Source organism: Taurulus bubalis, assembly GCF_910589615.1.
Source record: "Taurulus bubalis genome assembly, chromosome: 10".
In the NCBI taxonomy this organism is placed as follows: domain Eukaryota; kingdom Metazoa; phylum Chordata; class Actinopteri; order Perciformes; family Cottidae; genus Taurulus; species Taurulus bubalis.
In genome coordinates this window covers 23,998,931-24,018,147 of record NC_136598.1, presented here as the reverse complement: position 1 = coordinate 24,018,147, position 19,217 = coordinate 23,998,931, and the positions used below count along the sequence as shown (strand labels likewise).

Below are 19,217 nucleotides of genomic sequence, written 5' to 3'. Positions count from 1 at the left end.
CCCCGTCAGTGTGGAGAGGTGTCGGTACATGGACTCCAAGATGAAGCCTCTCTGGATTGTTTACAACAACAAGCTGCTGGGCGGAGACACCCTGGGAATCATCTTCAAGAATGGAGATGGTAGGAATCAAAGATTGGGCACGGAGGGAATACAAGGGACAAAAGGGTGGGAGGAGGATAAGCGGGAGAGATGTTGTTGAAGGTGAGGGATTGAAATCACTTTAAACCTTCAACAAAAATAGATGCTCGATATTTTCTTTTGGAATTAAGAGAATGTTTCTCTTTTTCTAGACCTGAGGCAAGACATGTTGACCCTCCAGATTTTGAGGTTGATGGATCTGCTATGGAAGGAGGCTAATCTGGATCTCAGGTGAGGTTTTTTTTTGTGTGTGTGTGTTAAACAGACAGACATTGTCGAGCTTGTTTGTTCCTGCGCTCTGTAGGGAAGGGGAAGCTCCCTGCAGCAGAGGTGAGACGCTAAATCACCCCATGCTAGTTTGACCTCCAACCCTTTTACACACACACACACACACACACACACACACACACACACACACACACACACACACACAATATCTGCATTACATCCTAATCAAATCCACACGTTCACAAACCCCTTTTCTCGCTCCGTCATGCGCCGACACATCTGGAGCCGAGCGTTGGAGGGGGCGCTTGTTTTGACAGTCGAGCTTGAGGGACGGTGCTTCAGATTACAGGGACACGGGTTCAGGGTTGGGACGCGGTGACGGGACAATGCAACGACCCCACTGCGATGCGGTGGACGTTAGTGGCGTTTGGTCTCCATTCGTCAAACTGCTAATTGAATCTAGAAAGTGAGCCGGCTTTGAGCGTCGGGTTCGCGGCCGTCGGATATGTGAGACTTGAGGCCACGGTGTCGGTAAGGAAGGTCACGTAATTCTGCGTCCTGCTGATGAAGATCTACTGCCATCTTGTGGAGAGAAAGAAGATAAATAAATCAACATGAATGAGGAAAAATAATCTCATTCGTAATCACCGTGTCCTGCACCATAATGTTCCCATCTGTCTCAACTCTGTTAACGGTTTGACATTAAATATAAAAAAAGCATACAAATAAACCACAGCTTTAATATCTTAATCTCATAAATACATCAGACTGGAACTCGATCTACAGCAACGCACACAGCTGCATTTTTCTTGTTTTGGGGGAATGCATTTCATTCATGTGTTGACATTAATTTAACAGAAATCCGGAGCTGTGACTACTACATGTGATATTTATTCCTGTAGATATATGCAGGAGTGTTTCAAGTGTCAACCAAATGTGAAATGGGCTATTTGTAATTAACTGGTATTTAAATCACAAGAAAATGTAAACGGACGTAAGTGTGAATGTAGTGGCGTCATTATTATTGTTTTCAAAAAGAAAAATTGGCATTTCAATTTGTATTAATGTACACGTACTAACATTATACACAGACGCAAACATTTGGTTTCACAGAAGGTAATATAAATAATAAATAGCCTTTTTTTATTATTATTATCATAATGTGTTCTACATTCAGTTGAATTGTTTGCTTCTGTCTCTCCGCAGAATCGTACCGTATGGTTGCCTAGCGACGGGTGACCGCTCCGGGCTGATCGAGGTGGTCTCGTCGGCCGACACGATCGCCAACATCCAGCTGACCAGCAGCAACGTGGCGGCAGCGGCCGCCTTCAACAAGGACGCACTGCTGAACTGGCTCAAAGAGAGGAACTCTGGGTAAGATGCCGGTCCCCAACGGGAAAAACTATTTTCATCGGAGGAGAATCCAGAAAACAAAAATGTGCTTAAATGTGTCCTCTGTGTGTTTTTTTTACTTGCAGGGATGCTCTTGAGCGGGCCATCGAGGAGTTCACTCTGTCGTGTGCAGGCTACTGTGTAGCCACCTACGTCCTCGGCATCGGGGACCGCCACAGCGACAACATCATGGTCCGCAGCACCGGGCAGGTTGGCTTTGTTTCATCTGTATAAAACCACCCGGTCTCTGTTCGTTCTTTTCCTGGCGTCCTCGTCGCTCACTCATTTTTGGTTCCTCCTTGTCTCGTCAGCTCTTCCACATAGACTTCGGTCACATCCTGGGCAACTTCAAGTCCAAGTTCGGCATCAAGAGGGAGCGGGTGCCGTTCATCCTCACGCACGACTTCATCCACGTCATACAGCAGGGCAAGACGGGATACACCGAAAAATTTGGCAGGTTTGTTCCACTTTAATCTGATTTTATTGTTGATGCTGGCACCTCTACCGCCCACTGCTGGTGGGAGGAGGTACTGCACCAACTGTGAAGTCCTTACTTGGGTCTCATTTCTTTTTCTGCTCTCCCTGCTAATAAACACTGGAAAATTAGATAAGAAATGACAGTTTGTTTTTTCTAAAACGGCACATACGTTATTTTTTTAAAGATAATCTTTCTTTATTCATCTTTTTTTCATGCTTATGTAGTAACCTTTTTCTTTTTATCTTTACTAAGTGAAACATTAAAGCTCAGCATGTCTGTGTCCAATGGATTTGGAATGATACACACATAAAGTTAATTTAGCAAGCTAATGCTAAGTTTAATACTTTATATTTATTCGTCATATTCATTTGACCCAGTTGATTGTGTTATTAATTGGCCTGTCCCTCAAATTATTGTATAGTGTGATCAGATGGATTGATTTAGATGCCTTTGTTTGGACCATAAAAGAGATAAGTTTGTGTGTGATCCCAAATCCATTAGACGGAGACGTGCTGAGTTTTAGGAGTACATCTACACCAAATGAGATATTTCATCTCTAAAACACAAACTGTGTAGAAAAGACAAGCCAACATTTATATTTGTTGTCTTTTTCCATGTCCATTTGCTGGGGAGCAGAAAGAGTGCAGAACTGGTTTCACAAGAGAGTTGAGCCCCCCCCCCCCCCCCCAAAAAAGTTCTGTTAAAGTCAAATTGATCTGTAGTTTATTGGAAGGAAGCTTGACTATCAGACACACTGGTCAGGCGTTAACACACAAACATGATCAACAGTGTCGTGGGTTATTGTAAACAATGTATTCAAATATGCTGAGGAATAAATAAATACAAATATTTTTGATTTATTCCACTTCAGAGAAACGTCAAAGAATACAAAATCCAGTCTCGCTTGTTGCCCTTTTGAAAGGAGTGCTGGCCGATGTAAATACTGTCGGCCTACATCGCTGCTCCACTTTAGAAAGCCAAACCTGGCCTGTTATTTGTCATAATAATAATAAAGATATTATGCAAGAGATATCGTGAGTGTGTGTGTGTGTTGGAGTCACCTATGAAGTTGTTTACAAAATAGCTAAATGCCCTTGTTATTGTGACCTATATTCATTACTGTAACGCAGGAAACAACAAGGCCTGTGTCACGTAAACTCTTTATGTAGCTGAAGTTCCTGCGGTTCAGAAATAGTCCACATGAACCCAGAGTGTGTGGTAAAGTAGTTGTTGTCTGTATGTGTGCAACAGTAATGAACTTTGATCCGCGTTGGATTTCTTGAACTAGAGATATAATTGGACCCTGAAAGCCCTTGAAAAGTAATTTGAATTTAAAGGTGCTGGATCTTAAATAATCCCTCCTCCAAAGCACACCCGTAGGTGTATTGCTGCGTACCTGTTTGACCATTTAGGTTTAGTAGTTTCTTGCAATATCCATATGCGTCTCTGTGTTGGTCTTGCAGTTTCCGTCGGTACTGTGAGGAAGCCTATCTGGTCTTGAGGAAGAACGGGAACCTCTTCATCACCCTGTTTGCCCTCATGCTGACCGCCGGACTGCCTGAGCTCACCTCCGTCAAAGACATCCAGTACTTAAAGGTAACACACACACACACAATGACAATGACATCACAGGACGACTCTATTCGGCAAAGAGAAAAGATGAGATGAAGCCGAATACAGTTATTAAAAACGATAAAGTGCAGTGAAAACAAAAGTCTCAAACCACTAATGAACAAAGCGGTTTGTCTCAGTCGACTGACGGAGGAGAAAGAAGATTAGTCGACAGAACTTTAGACAGATTCACCAAAAACGATGCTTTTGGTTCTTTTAGTAGCCAATCAGTCAGTTCAGCACGAAGGGAAGTCATATGTGTCTCTCTCTCTCTCTCTTTATCTCTCTGGCTGTCTCTCTCTCTACCTGCTCTATATGAAAGTGTATTGAGACATTTCCCCTGTTGAGTTTCAATGTGCTCACCTTAAATCTTAATGTCTGGATATTCACTAAATTAATACTGTAGGTTACGAACCAATCCAGTACTTCATACTATGAAATACTGTCCTATTAGGCAATGTATACAACCAAAAAAAGATCATGAAGGACATCATTTCTGTTTTATTTTAATTGTTTAGTAGTTAGCTACAAATATCTGACATTCTGTGTCCATTTCATCCCAAACCCTCCTTCCTCTTCTTCCTGCTCCTCCTCAGGACTCTCTGGCTCTGGGTAAAACCGACGAGGATGCGCTGAAGCAGTTCCGGCAGAAGTTCGACGAGGCCCTGAGAGAGAGCTGGACAACCAAAGTCAACTGGATGGCCCACAATGTGGCCAAAGACAACCGCTCCTAGAGCCGCTTGAGATCCCTCACAGGGGTCCTGGGGGGCCCAAGAGGAAGTAGGGGCCGGGGAAAAGGTGTGCAGAGGAGACGGGTGGTGTCCGCCGCCCTCATCTGAAGAAGGGAATGGAGCAGAAACCAACCAAACGCGAGCAGATTCACCCTCCACGCTCTCCACACACCGAGTGAACCACACTCTCTCCGTGCTATCTCCTCGCCTCGCCCCTGCATGGTGCCTCCTTTTAAAAAAAATAACAAAAAAATAATCCCAAATTCACGGTCTCGTGACATTTCTGTGGAATCACGGTGGGTAAAGTCGCTTTGCACGTTTTGCACAGCAACAGCTGATGGAGCACGCAGCCAAAGGAAGGGAACTGAAGCATCCACTCTGCACACACTACTAATGAGCTGTCCTCACGGAGCGGGCCGCCGACGAAGACGACAAAAATAATAATCACGTCTTGGGGTGGAAGAATTTGTGTCCGACGGACTTGAAACTGGGCTTGTATGGACTCTGAGGGGGTGCTTGGTTTGACCACGCCCCCAGAACTGCTTTAAGTACAGCGGAGCGAACAGGTGGGTGGAAAAGACAAAAAAAAACGCCCCACATGTCTTAAAACGATGTGCACACCGCCCACAGGAAGTGCATCTTAACGCCCCTCGCTCCCGCTGCCTCAAAGTGTGCCTCAAAACTGCGGGAAGATTGTATTTTTTTCATGAGTTTTTCTTTTGCCATTTAAGAATTTTATCACGAGACGTCTTATGTGCCAGACTACTCTACTAGTCCACAGAGGAAACTCGTGTTGGGGAAATAATGACGATGAAAGAGAAGGATTGACTGGAGGAAAAGACGCCCGGAGGACTTTTTGGTCCAACTGTTTTGAATCTCAGTCGATTTGAACACCGGAATTGTTTCGTCGGAAAGACGCGTACGAGAACATTTCAAATATGTCTTTTTAATGAACTAAACACTTTATTTTTTAGTTTCTTTTATTTTGAAAATGACAACGTGCATTGTTCCTTTCAACGTTTTCAAATCGAGAGCATTATTGGACAAAGTGTTGCAGCCTGTGAGTTCATCACTCGCCAACTTGTCTTAAGGTCTAAAAGGACGCCGGCCTTTTTAAAGCGCCGTCCCACTCATGCTAGCAACCATGACAAGCTCGCTGAGGAAATAACTGATGCTTTTTTTTTTTAACATGTCAGGACCAAAAAAAAACAACGGGAAAAAAAGCAAACGTTTCGGTAATTTCATCGTTCACATTGTGTTTTTAATTATGTGTCTGAATTGAATGTGAAAACATGTGCCGCGCTCTTTTTAAAGTGTATTTGTTTTTATACGAGCAGGTGTGGGCGGAGTCTGGGGTCGGTGTGGGCGGGGTTTTATCAGGAGGGACATTACACTGCGATGCAAAACGCTACTTCCTCGTCTCGACATACGATGCTCCTCAGCGTCTGCATCTGTGTTTTGATTTTTCGTGCAATATCAGAGTATATGAACCATATCTTGTTGTACAAAACTATAATGGTTGGTTTACGTGTGATGCAGCTGTATTTGGCACCACTAGCCTTTCAAAAAGTCTCAGACACTGGATATTGTCAAATGTACAGGCTTTTATTGTTTTGCTGGTTTTTGTTTTCATAGGAGTTTTATTAAAGTTATTTTCCACCGTGCTGCATTTCCGCCTGTCGTCCATTTCTTTGTTTTCTCGAAGGGTAAGATGATGAACGGCAGACACAAAATGTAGAACCAACTAAAGATTTCTGCATCAATACGTTATGCTTTCATCATCTCGGGCATTTTGAAGCTGTATGTTTTGAACGTGAAATGCAGCAGATAATGTTTTGACTTGTCACAGAAGAAGAAAATTATAAAAGCAACAGGTGTTAATAACGAACAGTAACAATGGCTTTGTTCTATTAAGTTGTCCCAGTGCCTCAGGAGGCTGAAACTGAAGCCGTTTAATGGAATCTGGTTGTCATTATCCTACAACAAAGAGTTGCACAAAGAATTTAAACTTTCCTCCTTACACAAGGAAAATAAACGGTGCCGCACGGAGGATGATTTGAGGCCTGATCATCCTTCAGTGTCGACTGCGCTCTTCTCAGGCGCCTCTCCTCACCGATATCAGTGAGGCAGCTGAGTATGGATGACATCAGAGTTTATAATGTTTCCAGTTGGGATGCTTTCTACAGGTCCACACATGTGTTTACTTAAAACACAGCTGTTTGCTCCACGTCATAGACCAGGAAGTGTGTCTTCGAGTCCTATAAAAAGAAAATCAACGCCTCTGGTGACCTTTTATCTCTACATACATTCAAGGATACAAAGCGGGGGGTCTTAGGAAATGCCCCCCACCTCACCATGAAGCTTCTTTGTGCGTAAGAGCTTTCTTACAACCTGAGCTGTACAATGACACATTTGTCTTTTCGCTATAGGGAACAATAACAGTCTCTGCCTTCAGTGAGCGTCATTTGTTTGATCTCTATTACTTGAATTGGGGTGTGTGTGTGTGTGTGTGTGTGTGTGTGTGTTCACTGCACATTGTGTAATTCAATAACCCATTAGTGGGATTGGCCAGACACAGTGGCAGATATCCGGTCCAGAGGAGGATGTTGGCGGGGGATGTCAATTATTGCACCCAAAAATAATCTGATTACGTCTTTAGCCCCTGCATGCACAAATAAAGTATAAATATGTATATATGTGTTCATATTCATTTCCATATATAAATAATACACATATGGATATACAGTATACACATATGTCCATATATATATATATATATACATATATACATTGTGTGTGTATTTATATATGTATATATTATATATATCCATACCCAGATGTGTGCACCGAGCCATCCTATGAAGGGGCAATTGGCTTGAGAGGGAGAAATGGTGTCATGCTCTCCGTGCCTCTCCATGTCTTTTCATAAGTGTGTTGCACAACAGACCGAGAGGAGAAGAGGATGCAAGGGATTAATAACAACAATCCTCGAAGACACAAATAGATCACTGCAGTGCCATAACAGATGTGACGCAAAACCTTTTGTGTGTGTGTGTCATATGACACACAAATAACAACACATATGTAGCGAAAGGTACCACCAATTTGCGAGATTATTTTCCGAAATTGATACTCTTAAGTGTAATTATCCTCAACATACATCTTTTTTTCAAATAAAGAATTAGTTAAGAAAGCGCGTGTGCAATAATTTGTATGATGTGACGCAAAGCCGGGATTTTAAACCGTTTTATTTACAAAAGTTTAATAGCAATTTGCGTTACGTAGCTCACGCGGCTGAGTAAACGTTTTTTTTCCGTCTGATATTTAATGTTCCTTGCTCAGACGTTTGCACTTTACATAATATAATATAACGCTGCGCTACAGAAACCGGCGTGGGATTCCACGTGCTACGGAGGGTTTGTTTATATAAAAACGACATTCAGCAAACTGGGCCAATGGGCTTCCGTTGCCGCGACTTCGTCATCGTCGCCGTGGAAACCCGCAGTCGGCGGACCAATCGGAGAAGCGCGAAGGGCGGAGTCTCAATTGAGGTCAAGCGCTGAGCTCGCCGATTGGCTCAGCCGGCCAGTGCCAACCGTCGGGGCGGAGCCGTTGAGCACTGTGTCAAACCGTCTGCCTGCCGTCTCCTCATTCAGGAATGCCGGGAGTTTTTCACCGACTGTCTCTAACACCGGTCGGGTTTTGCTTCCACTAGACATTCGAGGACGACCAGTGACGTGATTTATCTTTCTTCGCGGGCAAAACAGGTTGGTTTCGTTCATCTCTACCTCTCGGTTATCGTAGAAAATTAAGAAATTGAGCGCGATAAATGTTTTGCGTAGAAAATGACGTGCGCATGCGCGACCAGTGGCTCGCTCTATTTATCGTACTTTTTTAACTTACAAAAATACCGTAGTCTTCGTCCAAAAAGCATTTTTGGTCGCGGGCTTTGAACGATATCGTTATTTTTAGGCAACTGTGTCAGTGTACCGTGCAGTGTGTGTGTGTATTTTTAATAGCAGGTCAACGTGTGTGTATTTTTAATAGCAGGTCAATGTGTGTGTGTATTTTTAATAGCAGGTCAATGTGTGTGTGTATTTTTAATAGCAGGTCAGTGGAGTTAGATGGGGAGGAGGGGGAGGGACTGTTTCTTCCTATTTACACATGTATTTTTAAATGGTCTTTTCTTTCATTATAACCTTTATGTCGTGCACGCTTGTCCATGCTGGAAATACACTGCAATATAATCTTAGTAGCAATGTATCTAGCTTACTGCTTTTCAAGACCCTGACTACACACACACACACACACACACACACACACACACACACACACACACACACACACACACACACACACACACAGTGATTTATGATTATGAACAGATAAATCAGCTGGGAGTAACATAAGCATGATACACTTTTGGCAATGTAGTTTCAGCTACAAAGGCATGCTTTGTAAGTCATCATTACAACTTTAACTTAAACTTGTCATAAACAGGTACATACATTAAATTGGACCCATCCTAAGCATGTTTACAATAGTTTAAGCGACAGCCATCCCTATAGTCGGTACTCTCGTCCTGATCTCATAAGGTATAGGATGCATGTGATAACTTGGCAGGGACTGTGATGTAACCCGCTGCTCTGATGATGATGAGGATGTAATGAAAATACTGGAGTAGGCCATAACAAAACATGAAAATCCTATTTTTCTGGGACATTGTCACAGTATCCTCTCCTCTCCCGATAACACTTGACTAATGTTCTGCACTTTTTTAAATGCTTGTGTAATTCCTGTATTAAATGAACCCTGTGCATGCACCACACAGGCGGGGTAGCTTGGATACAGGTGAAAGCATGTGTTTTAATAAACAATGCTGCCACTGCTTTGTGCTTCACCAGAAGCCTAATCCATGTGACCGCGGCAGCGTTATGTAATGAGTGTATTGGGTCAGATCTAGCTGAAGCAGGGGCTGAGCTGGAAGCAGAGGAAGCTCACTTCCTTTATACGAAATAAAGAGTTTCATGTCTGTGCGGATGTGTTTCTCTGGGAATTTCAAAAGATTTTGTGAGAAAGTTGTGCAGGGAATTGTTTAGATTTGCTTCAAACTATTGGGAATCTGGGTTTTGTCGTGTGTGTGTATATATGTATATATGTTACATCATGGAGGGTGGATCAAGATTGTGATGTGTAAAATCATAGCAAACCCCTTCTAGCTTGCATGCCCATGAAATGTTTGTTTGGTGACAGAACCATTGCTAGTTTTAACTTTTTTTTTAACCCTAAATAATTTCCCTTAAACTTTGAGGGAGTTACATAAAACAGCAAAGCGAGAAGGGTAGACCGGCTGATTCAGCCCTTCTTTATCATCCACTTTAAAATAAATGAATGCTGAGATCCAACCAAGGGTACATACACTGGCGGATCAGATCAAAGTGGCGAATAATCCCCACTGAGTGCTGCCTATTTTTAGGACCTTGTTTCTGCTCAATCAATAGTGCACTGTGTTGGGAAAAGGCTTTGTCTGAGTAGTTTCTCCTGTGTTTCCTTTTCAGACTCCTGAGGCAGCGACTCCTTTTTTACCTGCTCGTGTAATGTGCTTCACGGCCTCGCCAAGTGGAAGGTAACTTAATCCCCCCCCGCATCGTTTGAACTCTCGGTTCCACTTTTTGCCGCCATGTCTGAGGAAAGTGAGCCAAAGCACTTCCTGTACTCGACCCTGGAGGGGCTGGAGAGGAACCGGGTCGGCTTCCAGCCGGAGGCGGCAGCCACGAGCACACCGGCCTCTCCGGCCTCCCCGCTCAAAGACAGGAAGAGGCCGCGCGCGCCCCTACGCGAGGACGTAGAGATGGGCGGCAGCGGCTCCAGCGGGAGCGGGACAGAGTCCCACGGCAACGAGTCTCACGGCAACGGGTCCGTGGGAAGCTCCAGCGGCAACGGCAAGGATTCGGCCCTCATGGAGTCCTCTGGCAGCAACAAGAGGTGAGGCCACTACTCGGTAATGGTCTACCCATCATTTGAACCTCATTTCCGTGTCCTAGATGGTCCATCGCCCGGACCATCTAGGACACGGAAATGAGGTTCACTAAATGTAATAGAAGGGCCATTTTTCTCCTCTGATTCATTTTTTGGGCTGAGTCACTGCTGTCGTCTATAGCAGGCTGGTTATTGTATTCCTCATCACGAGCCACTGCAAAAACACACCGTTTCATCTATAAATGACTTGTTGGTTGCCGTCAAAAGCAAAACATCTCTACGCAGGATTTAAAATGATCTGGACTCACAAGAAAAGAGAATAAGAAAAGAAAAAAGGAGGTCGGTTGTTACGTAACCGGGCGCTGACGTTTCCTCCAGCTGTGCTGAGGCCGAAAAGATGCGAGCCACCAGACTTTTTGTGCCTCCCTAAATTAAATATAGTAACCAAACGTCTCCTTAAAAGTTAAGTTAACACAGGACTTAATGTTTTTTTTGTGTTATTATTTACGTTGGCGAGACCTTCATGCTGTCTGTAACTCAATACATCTGGTTGATTGTTTACACTACACATCATCAACCCTGGTGATGAGAAGGTCTGGACCTCGTCTTTGTCGACCTCGTCTATATTTGCCCCGAAAAAGTGTAGAAGAAGTTGCAATCAACCCCCATCCATGATTTAAAAACGGGACGGCTCCAGCAGTGTCGTATCTAATACAATTGCAAGGCCTTCAAACGAGTGATAGCTTTCAAACAACAATTTTACAGAAAGGTTCTCTATAGATTAGCGGTGCACCACCCAGTGCCCTGTACTCTTGAACTGTGCCACATTAGCACGTCGCACTCATGGTTTACGTTCTCTAAACACCAAGTCCTCGACTCCCTTCACATGTTTACTCTTGCCTTGTTGTTGTTTGTGGGTTCCAGCTCAAACTCTCACAGCCTGTCGCCGCCCAGCAGCTCCAACGCCTTCAGTCTGATGAGCTCCGAGCAGGACAACCCTTCGACCAGCGGCTGCAGGTTAATACGCATCTTTCATCTTGCTTTTTTTATTTTATTTTTAGAAGTGAAGAAAGAAGAGAAAAGACAGAGACTTTATGTCAAAATCCTGATTATATTCGTAAGAGATAAACTAACAATTGACACGGGATGAAAAACCAGGAAAATACATTTTTCATTTTACTCATTTGCAGCATACTTATTTATCATGTGTTTGGCAGTGGGAGTCTCTGGTTGCATGCAAACCGCAGAGAAACGTCTCCAACCCCTACGGGAGGAGCGACCCCGTTATGCCCCTCCCCCCATCTTTCATCGTCCCATAACACACTTAGCACCTTCTCCGGGTGAGACATGTCGTGTTGACACACGTGTGTGTGTGTGTGTGTGTGTCTCGTGTTCGCCCCGCAGCAGCGAACAGTCGGCCAAAGCCAAGACACAGAAGGAGCTTTTCAAGACCCTCAAGGACCTGAAGACGCACCTGCCGTCGGAAAAGCGCAGCAAGGGCAAGCCGAGCACCGTCAACACGCTGAAGTACGCGCTGCGCTGTGTCAAACAAGTGAAAGGTGAGACTCGCTTCCATTGCACGTATTCACGTTTGTAGTTTGATGTCCATCAGCTTGTGTGTATGCGAATAAGTACACATTTTTTGGACCTATTTGGGTTATAGATTCCGAATCATATGCGACTGTTGAAAAGCAGTTAAGCAGTTACCAAGAAAAATGATGGGTATGCGATAAAAAAGTCGCACTTTCTCATACTTTCTGAATGTGAAATGGTGTTCTTGTATTGATGCATCTACTCTTTTTTTTTTTTTGTGCAGCGAATGAAGAATACTATCAGATGCTGATGATCAACGACAGCCAGCCGCCGGGGTTCGATGTCTCGTCCTACACCATCGAGGAGATCAACAGCATCACCTCCGAATACACCCTTAAAAACAACGTGAGTGCTTCTGACCTCACCTCACAACCGGCGGTATTTCTCAATGATTTGAAGTTGTCTATACAAGATAGGTCTTCAGTGCTTCGAACATCTTGAAATAGAAAGACGGCCAACTTTGTGAACTCGTTCTCCCCGCAGGATATCTTTGCTGTAGCCGTCTCGCTCACCACGGGGAAAATCGTTTACATCTCGGACCAGGCGGCGTCCATCTTGAACTGCAAGCGCGAGGTGTTCAACAACGCCAAGTTCGTGGAGTTCCTGGCGCCTCAGGACGTCAGCGTGTTCTACAGCTTCACCACGCCCTACAGCCTGCCCTCCTGGAGCATGTGCACCGGAGCAGGTAACAGCCATCCCTGAACTGGAACTGTTTTTATGTAACTTCATATCCACACGTGTATTGATAACTGGGCCAACACGGATGGTAGATTCTCCATAACCCACAAAGGGCACGTGGAGAACCCACACGACCCATACCACCTGCAAACACACGCACCAGCTCCTCCTCCTCCTCCTCCTCCTCCTCCCTGCACACACATGCTCATACACACATAGCACGTATTTCATTAACACGCTTAATCACACTTTAATGAGCGCGCGCCCACTCATGCACACCTGCCACATGATCGCTAAAGACATAATCACATGTTGGCGCAGTCGGGAGCTAAGGAGGGTTGGAATGCAAAATATAGTGTGTGTAGTCATTCATTCAACGTGATTTCATGTCTATGGTTCATTTTGGAGCTTTTTTGTTTTTAAGTATTTTTTCTTAAAAGCAACTTTCAGAGATGTAAAGCTGCATCAAATGATATTCATTCTTGTCCGTTTTCTAGCTGGTTGTCCCTTTCCATTGTGCATCCACTTAAAAGTACTGGAGTTGGTTTTGAAGTCTTAACTTTTGGGGATTTCAAATCAGACAAGCTGACCAAGTAAAGGCCGAGCAGCTGAATCTTTACTTTAAAACATTTTGGACTGTAGTACATCTTCAAATTGCATAATTATAGGAAACTCTCACACTTATATATATATATATATATATATATATATATATATATATATACTGTATTTATTCATCCCCCTTCTCCCTGTCTCTTATTCAGACTCGTCTCCCACCGAGTGCATGCAGGAGAAGTCCTTCTTTTGCCGCATCAGGTGAGTGGAAGCAGCCGGCGTCTAGACTGTCTCCATCTAGTGGCCAGTAATGGTGTTACAGCTACATTTAAAGATTGAAAGCTTTTGTTGACTATTAGAAGGTAATTTGATTGTGTTCAGGTTTTGATATAGTTTACACACTTTAAAGAAAGTAAATGTAGGCTGATTATTAAACAGTATTATAAATGTGTGTGTGTTTTTGAAGTGGTGGTAAGGAGCGTGAAGGAAACCTGCAGTACTATCCTTTCCGCATGACTCCGTACCTGATGAAAGTCCAGGATGCCGAGCTGGGCGAGGAGCAGTTCTGCTGCCTCCTGCTGGCCGAGAGGGTGCACTCTGGTTACGAAGGTGAGCGTTTGTTTGACTGAAAAACGTAAAGAGCTCAGTTTGTCCCCCACAGTTCCTTTCTGTCCCTGACTGTTGTGTGACGGTGTATTCATGTTCTCCTCCTCTCCCCACAGCACCCAGAATCCCCACCGACAAGCGCGTCTTCACCACCACACACACACCGAACTGCGTGTTCCAGGATGTGGATGAGAGGTGGGTGGACTGAGCCTCCACACACACATACAAACACACAATACACACACACTATGCAACTGACGTTAACTTGTTGTTGTTGTTTCTCCATCAGGGCCGTTCCTCTGTTGGGTTACCTCCCTCAGGACCTGATCGGGACCCCCGTGCTGCTCAATCTGCACCCGAGTGACCGACACTTGATGCTGGCTGTGCATCGGAAAAGTACGTAGTTGTCGAGCAAAGAGGAACCCTCGCCCCTCATCCTAAAGTGGTCCGAAATCATCACGAGATTCGATCCCAATCGGCGACGCACAAAGCTGTTTAGTTCCACGCAGCTGTCACTCACACTCACACACTCTCCCTTCTGTTTCCAACAGTCATGCAGTACGTGGGCCAGCCGTTCGATCACTCCTCGATCCGTTTCTGCGCGCGAAACGGCGAGTACGTCACCATCGACACCAGCTGGTCCAGCTTCGTCAACCCCTGGAGTCGCAAGGTCTCCTTTGTCATCGGCAGGCACAAAGTCCGCATGTGAGTTCAGGGTCTTCTGTCATCAGTAGTGCCGTGTTGGAATGTATTTAACTTTGAACAATCTGGATGACAGTGGTCTGTGTGTGTGTTTTTTATCAGGGGTCCTGTGAATGAAGATGTTTTTGCAGCACCAGCTTTTCATGGAGGGAAGATCATAGACTCAGACATCCAGGAAATTGGTGAACAGATCCACAGGCTGCTACTCAAAGTATGTATACACGCACACAGACACACACACATTTTCATACACGTGTTTGTCAGCTTCTGTAACGGTCCTTTCTCTCGTTAGCCGGTGCACAACATGGGCTCCAGCGGCTACGGCAGCAACGGCAGCAACGGTTCCCACGAGCAGCCGGTGAGCATCGGCTCGTCCAGCGACGGCAACGGGAATGCAGCGGCGGACGAGGCAAACGAGGCCAAGCCTCCCAGGACGTTCCAGGAGATTTGCAAAGGGGTCCACATGCTGAAGAACCAGGACTCCCAGGTCGGCCCGCGCTCCCCGCCTCCTTCGCCCTCGTGGTCGGCTTCCAAGCCGGAGCAGAAGAAAACCGCTGACGGTGAGTTTGGTTTTCATATCGCCAAACTGGTAACACTCCTGTGGTGGCTTTGACTCAGAGAGTCAGTTTATGAAGTGGAAGATCACAGTGGTGGAAAATTCTATGCAGATGTCCTTCATTTAGAAATGTGACTTGACTCGGTCAGCATGAAAAAGTCAATAAAGTCAGTAAATCTTTAAGAAGAAAATGATTATTTAGAAAGTGCAGACAAGAAGTTATTTGATGTGATGAAAAGCAAAGTAAAAATGTTTCTTTAAAGTCATTCATCATTTATTCCCAGCAGCAGCTCAGAAGAGTCCAGCCATGCGTCTGAAAGACTCAGCGCCCCCTCTGCAGGCCAGAGACAGTACTGCAGCCAGCGTGGAGGACTTGACATTGAAAGACCAGACTGTCGGCTCCTACCAGCAGATCAGCTGCCTCGACAGTGTCATCAGGTGAGGCTCGGAGATGAGCAGTTTAAAGATCACATGTGTGAAGCGTGCAGCTCTCTGATCGAACCCATTTCCGTCGCTCAGGTACCTGGAGAGTTGTAACGTCCCCATCACAGCGAAGAGGAAGTACCAGTTCTCCACCAACACCACCTCCTACAACTCTGATGACGACAAGAAGGGCTCAGAGGACTGCATGCAGGCGTCTCAGGACGCAAACCAAGGCATGTACACGCCATGCGTCTGTGTCCATAAACACAGGATATTGGATCCAATTCCTGAAAATACAATGTGCATCAGCTCGGGTTCCCCTGCTTAACTGATGGGAACTAGACTGTGATCGTCTTTGGCTTGGAGCTAACGGACGATCGCTCTTTCCCCATTGCAGACGCTTTGATGCTGGACGCCCAGCCAGGCCTGCCGAACATGAAGGCTCTCAAGAAGCCCTCGCTCACCCTGCCCAGCAAGGCCGAGAGCGTGGTGTCCATCACCTCCCAGTGCAGCTACAGCAGCACCATCGTCCACGTGGGAGACAAGAAGCCTCAGCCGGAGTCTGGTGAGTGTCGGCATCCATTATTTCTCATGAAAACAAAATGCTACGTAGCTGGATAATGAGTTCTGTTTTGACTGACGTTCATGGCTCCGATTCGTTCTGCAGAGATTATCGAGGACGTAACGGAGAGCCCCCCGGCTCTGCATGTCAGCGTGGTGTCGCCGCCCAGCCAGGAGGAGGAGGCCTACAAGCGGCTGGGACTGACCAAGCAGGTGCTGGCCGCGCACACCCAGAAAGAAGAGCAGGCCTTCCTCCACCGCTGCCGAGAGCTCCACAGCGCCCAGGCCCTCCAGAAGGACTGCTTCACGTATCTGTACAAGCAGAGAGGTCCGGCTAACGCTGAAGGTACACGCGGTTTAATAGCTGAAATTGACGCTTTTATTCACGACTATTCCTCCTTTTCTGGAAAAACAACGCCGTCTTCTTCCGCGTGTCGTCTTTAGACTCCTCTGCACTGCGAGGTGGAACCAAACACGGCACCACGAGGCCCGAGACGACCGCCAAGAGAGGCAACCGCAACAGGAAGTCCAAGAAGCCGCGGATGAAGCATCCGGATTCGTCAGACAGCGGCGAATCAAACCGCAAACCCCGGCCGCCTCTCCAGGGCCTCAACCAAACCTCGTGGTCCCTGTCGGAAGCATCCGGGTCGGCTTTTAACGTCTCCTACCCAGCCATGGTGCCTGCCTACCCGCTCTACCCCGCCACACCTGCGGCCTCCGCCCAGGCCCCCTGCCCCGACCCCTCCTTATCCACCGGCTTTGGAGAGGGACAGAGCACCCAAGCCCCACCGCCCGCCGCTCCGTTCGGTGCGCCCATTGTTACTCCTGTGGTGGCTCTGGTGCTACCCAATTACCTCTTCCCCCAAATAGGGCCGTTGGGTCCGATCGGGCAGCTGGGCGCCGCTCCCAGACCGGCGTTTTTCCCCGAGCCGACCCAGACGCAGCCTGCGTACGCCGCTCAGCAGGCCTTCCAGGCCCCACTGCCAGCCTTCGCCATGCAAACGCAGCCCCCCTACACTGGCCAACCGCCGTTCCCCGTGCAGACCGCCTTTACCCCGCAGACCCCCTTCACTGCCCTGCAGCCTTTCCCAACCACACAGACCCCCGTCCCTACAGTGCAGCCTTTCCAGACCCCCTTTACGACAGTGCAGCCTTTCCCAACCACACAGACCCCCTTCACTGCCCTGCAGCCTTTCCCAACCACACAGACCCCCGTCCCTACAGTGCAGCCTTTTCAGACCCCCTTCACTGCCGTGCAGCCTTTCCAGACCCCCTTTCCTACAGCACAGCCTTTCCAAACCACACAGACCCCCGTCACCACAGTGCGGCCCTTCCAGACCCCCTTTACCCCCCAGATCCCCTTCACTACCTCGCAGCCTTTCCAAACCACCCAGACCCCCTTCACTACAGCGAGGCCTTTCCAGGCCCCTCATGCCGCCTACACTCGGACTGCCTACACCACCCAGCAGCCTTCTTTCCCGCTGCAGACTCAGTTCGTGACTCGAGTCCCGTACCCAGCTCAGCCGTTCCCCTACAGCCTCGCCCCCGAGCCGCCCAAATCCACGGCCGCGGCGTCGCGCTCCTCCACCCCGGCCTCTGCGGCGCGGGAGCCGACCACGTCGCCGCCGCTGTTTGAGTCGCGCTGCAGCTCGCCCCTGCAGCTCAATCTGCTGAGCATGGAGGAGGGACATCGCTCAGTGGAACGGCAGGAGAGCACGGCAGCTGCAGCATCGGGGGCAGCCGGGGAGAAGACGGGAAGCCACCAACAGGTGAGGGTCTCAATGATCTCGAGTGGCCAGATCTCTCAACCACACACACACACCTCCACATGAAGCTGACGGCTCGCCGCCTTGTGCTTTCAGGTGCAGTCTGCAGGAGACGGGGCTCACAGTGACGGTTACTCCTCGTCCTGCGACTTGCTGGACATCCTGCTGCAGGAGGACTCCCACTCCAGGACCGGATCAGTCACCTCTGGCTCCACGGGATCCGGCTCGGGGTCGGGCTGCAACGGCAGTGGTACGTCAGCTAGTGGAGCTTCTGGCTGCCGAACAGGTCAGCAGATGTCACATCAACCTCACTTCAAGCTGCTAAATGACGTTTCTGATTGGTTAGTTTCCTTTTTAAGAAGTATATGCACTAAGTATGTATTCTTGACCGTTTCCTTTTGTCTCTAAAACGCTGTACAGGGAGCAGCAACACCAGCAAATACTTTGGCAGCATCGACTCTCTGGAACGCGACCCCAAGGCCAAAGCCAAGATGAGAGGCGGAGGCGACTCTGAAGGAAGCCCGTCGCAGGCCAAGCTCTCAACGCAAGGCGACGGAGAGCATTTAGTCAAATGCGTCCTCCAGGAGCCGCTCTGGCTGATGATGGCTAACGCCGACGAAAAGGTTATGATGACGTACCAAATGCCATCCAGGTGAGTCTGACTGGGATTACGCATTCAGACTCATTCAGATGTATTTAACGTTCGAGGCCCTTGTTTCATTCCGATAGCCTGCACATTTCTTTGTGACTGATTTTCTGTTTCCTTTTTTTTCTCCGTGGCCCTTCAGGGACATTCAGAGGGTTCTGCGAGAAGACAAGGAGCGGCTGAGGCAGATGCAGAAGAGCCAGCCTCACTTGACCTCCGACCAGCGGCGAGAGCTAATGGAGGAGCACCCCTGGATGAGGAGGGGAGGTCTGCCCGCCGCCGTCAATGTGAAGGTCCGTACCAAACGCGCGCTGTGTATCTCTACAAAGACAAATCAGGAATATTCACGTACAAGTCAGATTTTAAGTGTATTTAATATGCGCCTGGTGTGTGCGTTTTTAGGAGTGTGTGTACTGCGAAGACGCAGCGGCGACGCCCATCCAGGAGAACCTGTCGCACATGGACATGGGCGAGCTCGCCGAGGAGCTGCGGCGCGAGGGCCGGAGCGCCCGGAGCCAATCGGAGAAGCCTCAGCCTCAACCAGACACCGGCTCCTGAACACACACACACACAC

General features: G+C 47.3%; 2 protein-coding genes across 2 annotated transcripts in view; both read left to right on the top strand.

The window, feature by feature from the left end:
* pik3cb (phosphatidylinositol-4,5-bisphosphate 3-kinase, catalytic subunit beta) overlaps window positions 1-6,241 on the top strand; it is a 44,167-nt gene extending 37,926 nt beyond the window's left edge. The window contains exons 18-24 of the mRNA XM_079225082.1: window positions 10-119; window positions 291-369; window positions 1,573-1,740; window positions 1,845-1,968; window positions 2,070-2,215; window positions 3,700-3,832; window positions 4,444-6,241. Of these exons, the coding sequence (XP_079081208.1) occupies window positions 10-119; window positions 291-369; window positions 1,573-1,740; window positions 1,845-1,968; window positions 2,070-2,215; window positions 3,700-3,832; window positions 4,444-4,581 (898 nt within the window). The 3' untranslated portion in view covers window positions 4,582-6,241. The remainder of the gene's footprint in view (window positions 1-9; window positions 120-290; window positions 370-1,572; window positions 1,741-1,844; window positions 1,969-2,069; window positions 2,216-3,699; window positions 3,833-4,443) is intronic.
* A 4,017-nt stretch (window positions 6,242-10,258) lies between these two features.
* LOC306743009 (period circadian protein homolog 2-like) lies at window positions 10,259-19,201 on the top strand (the record flags this gene model as incomplete). The annotated part of the gene is made up of 22 exons (XM_079225478.1): window positions 10,259-10,563; window positions 11,482-11,574; window positions 11,962-12,116; window positions 12,374-12,495; window positions 12,634-12,835; window positions 13,593-13,644; window positions 13,850-13,992; window positions 14,106-14,184; window positions 14,279-14,385; window positions 14,541-14,694; window positions 14,794-14,902; window positions 14,984-15,251; window positions 15,532-15,685; window positions 15,767-15,903; window positions 16,068-16,235; window positions 16,338-16,577; window positions 16,676-17,313; window positions 17,626-18,000; window positions 18,094-18,283; window positions 18,418-18,649; window positions 18,786-18,936; window positions 19,046-19,201. 22 exons carry the CDS (start codon window positions 10,259-10,261, stop codon window positions 19,199-19,201), a joined length of 4,230 nt encoding a protein of 1,409 aa, XP_079081604.1.
* Window positions 19,202-19,217: the final 16 nt, after the last annotated feature.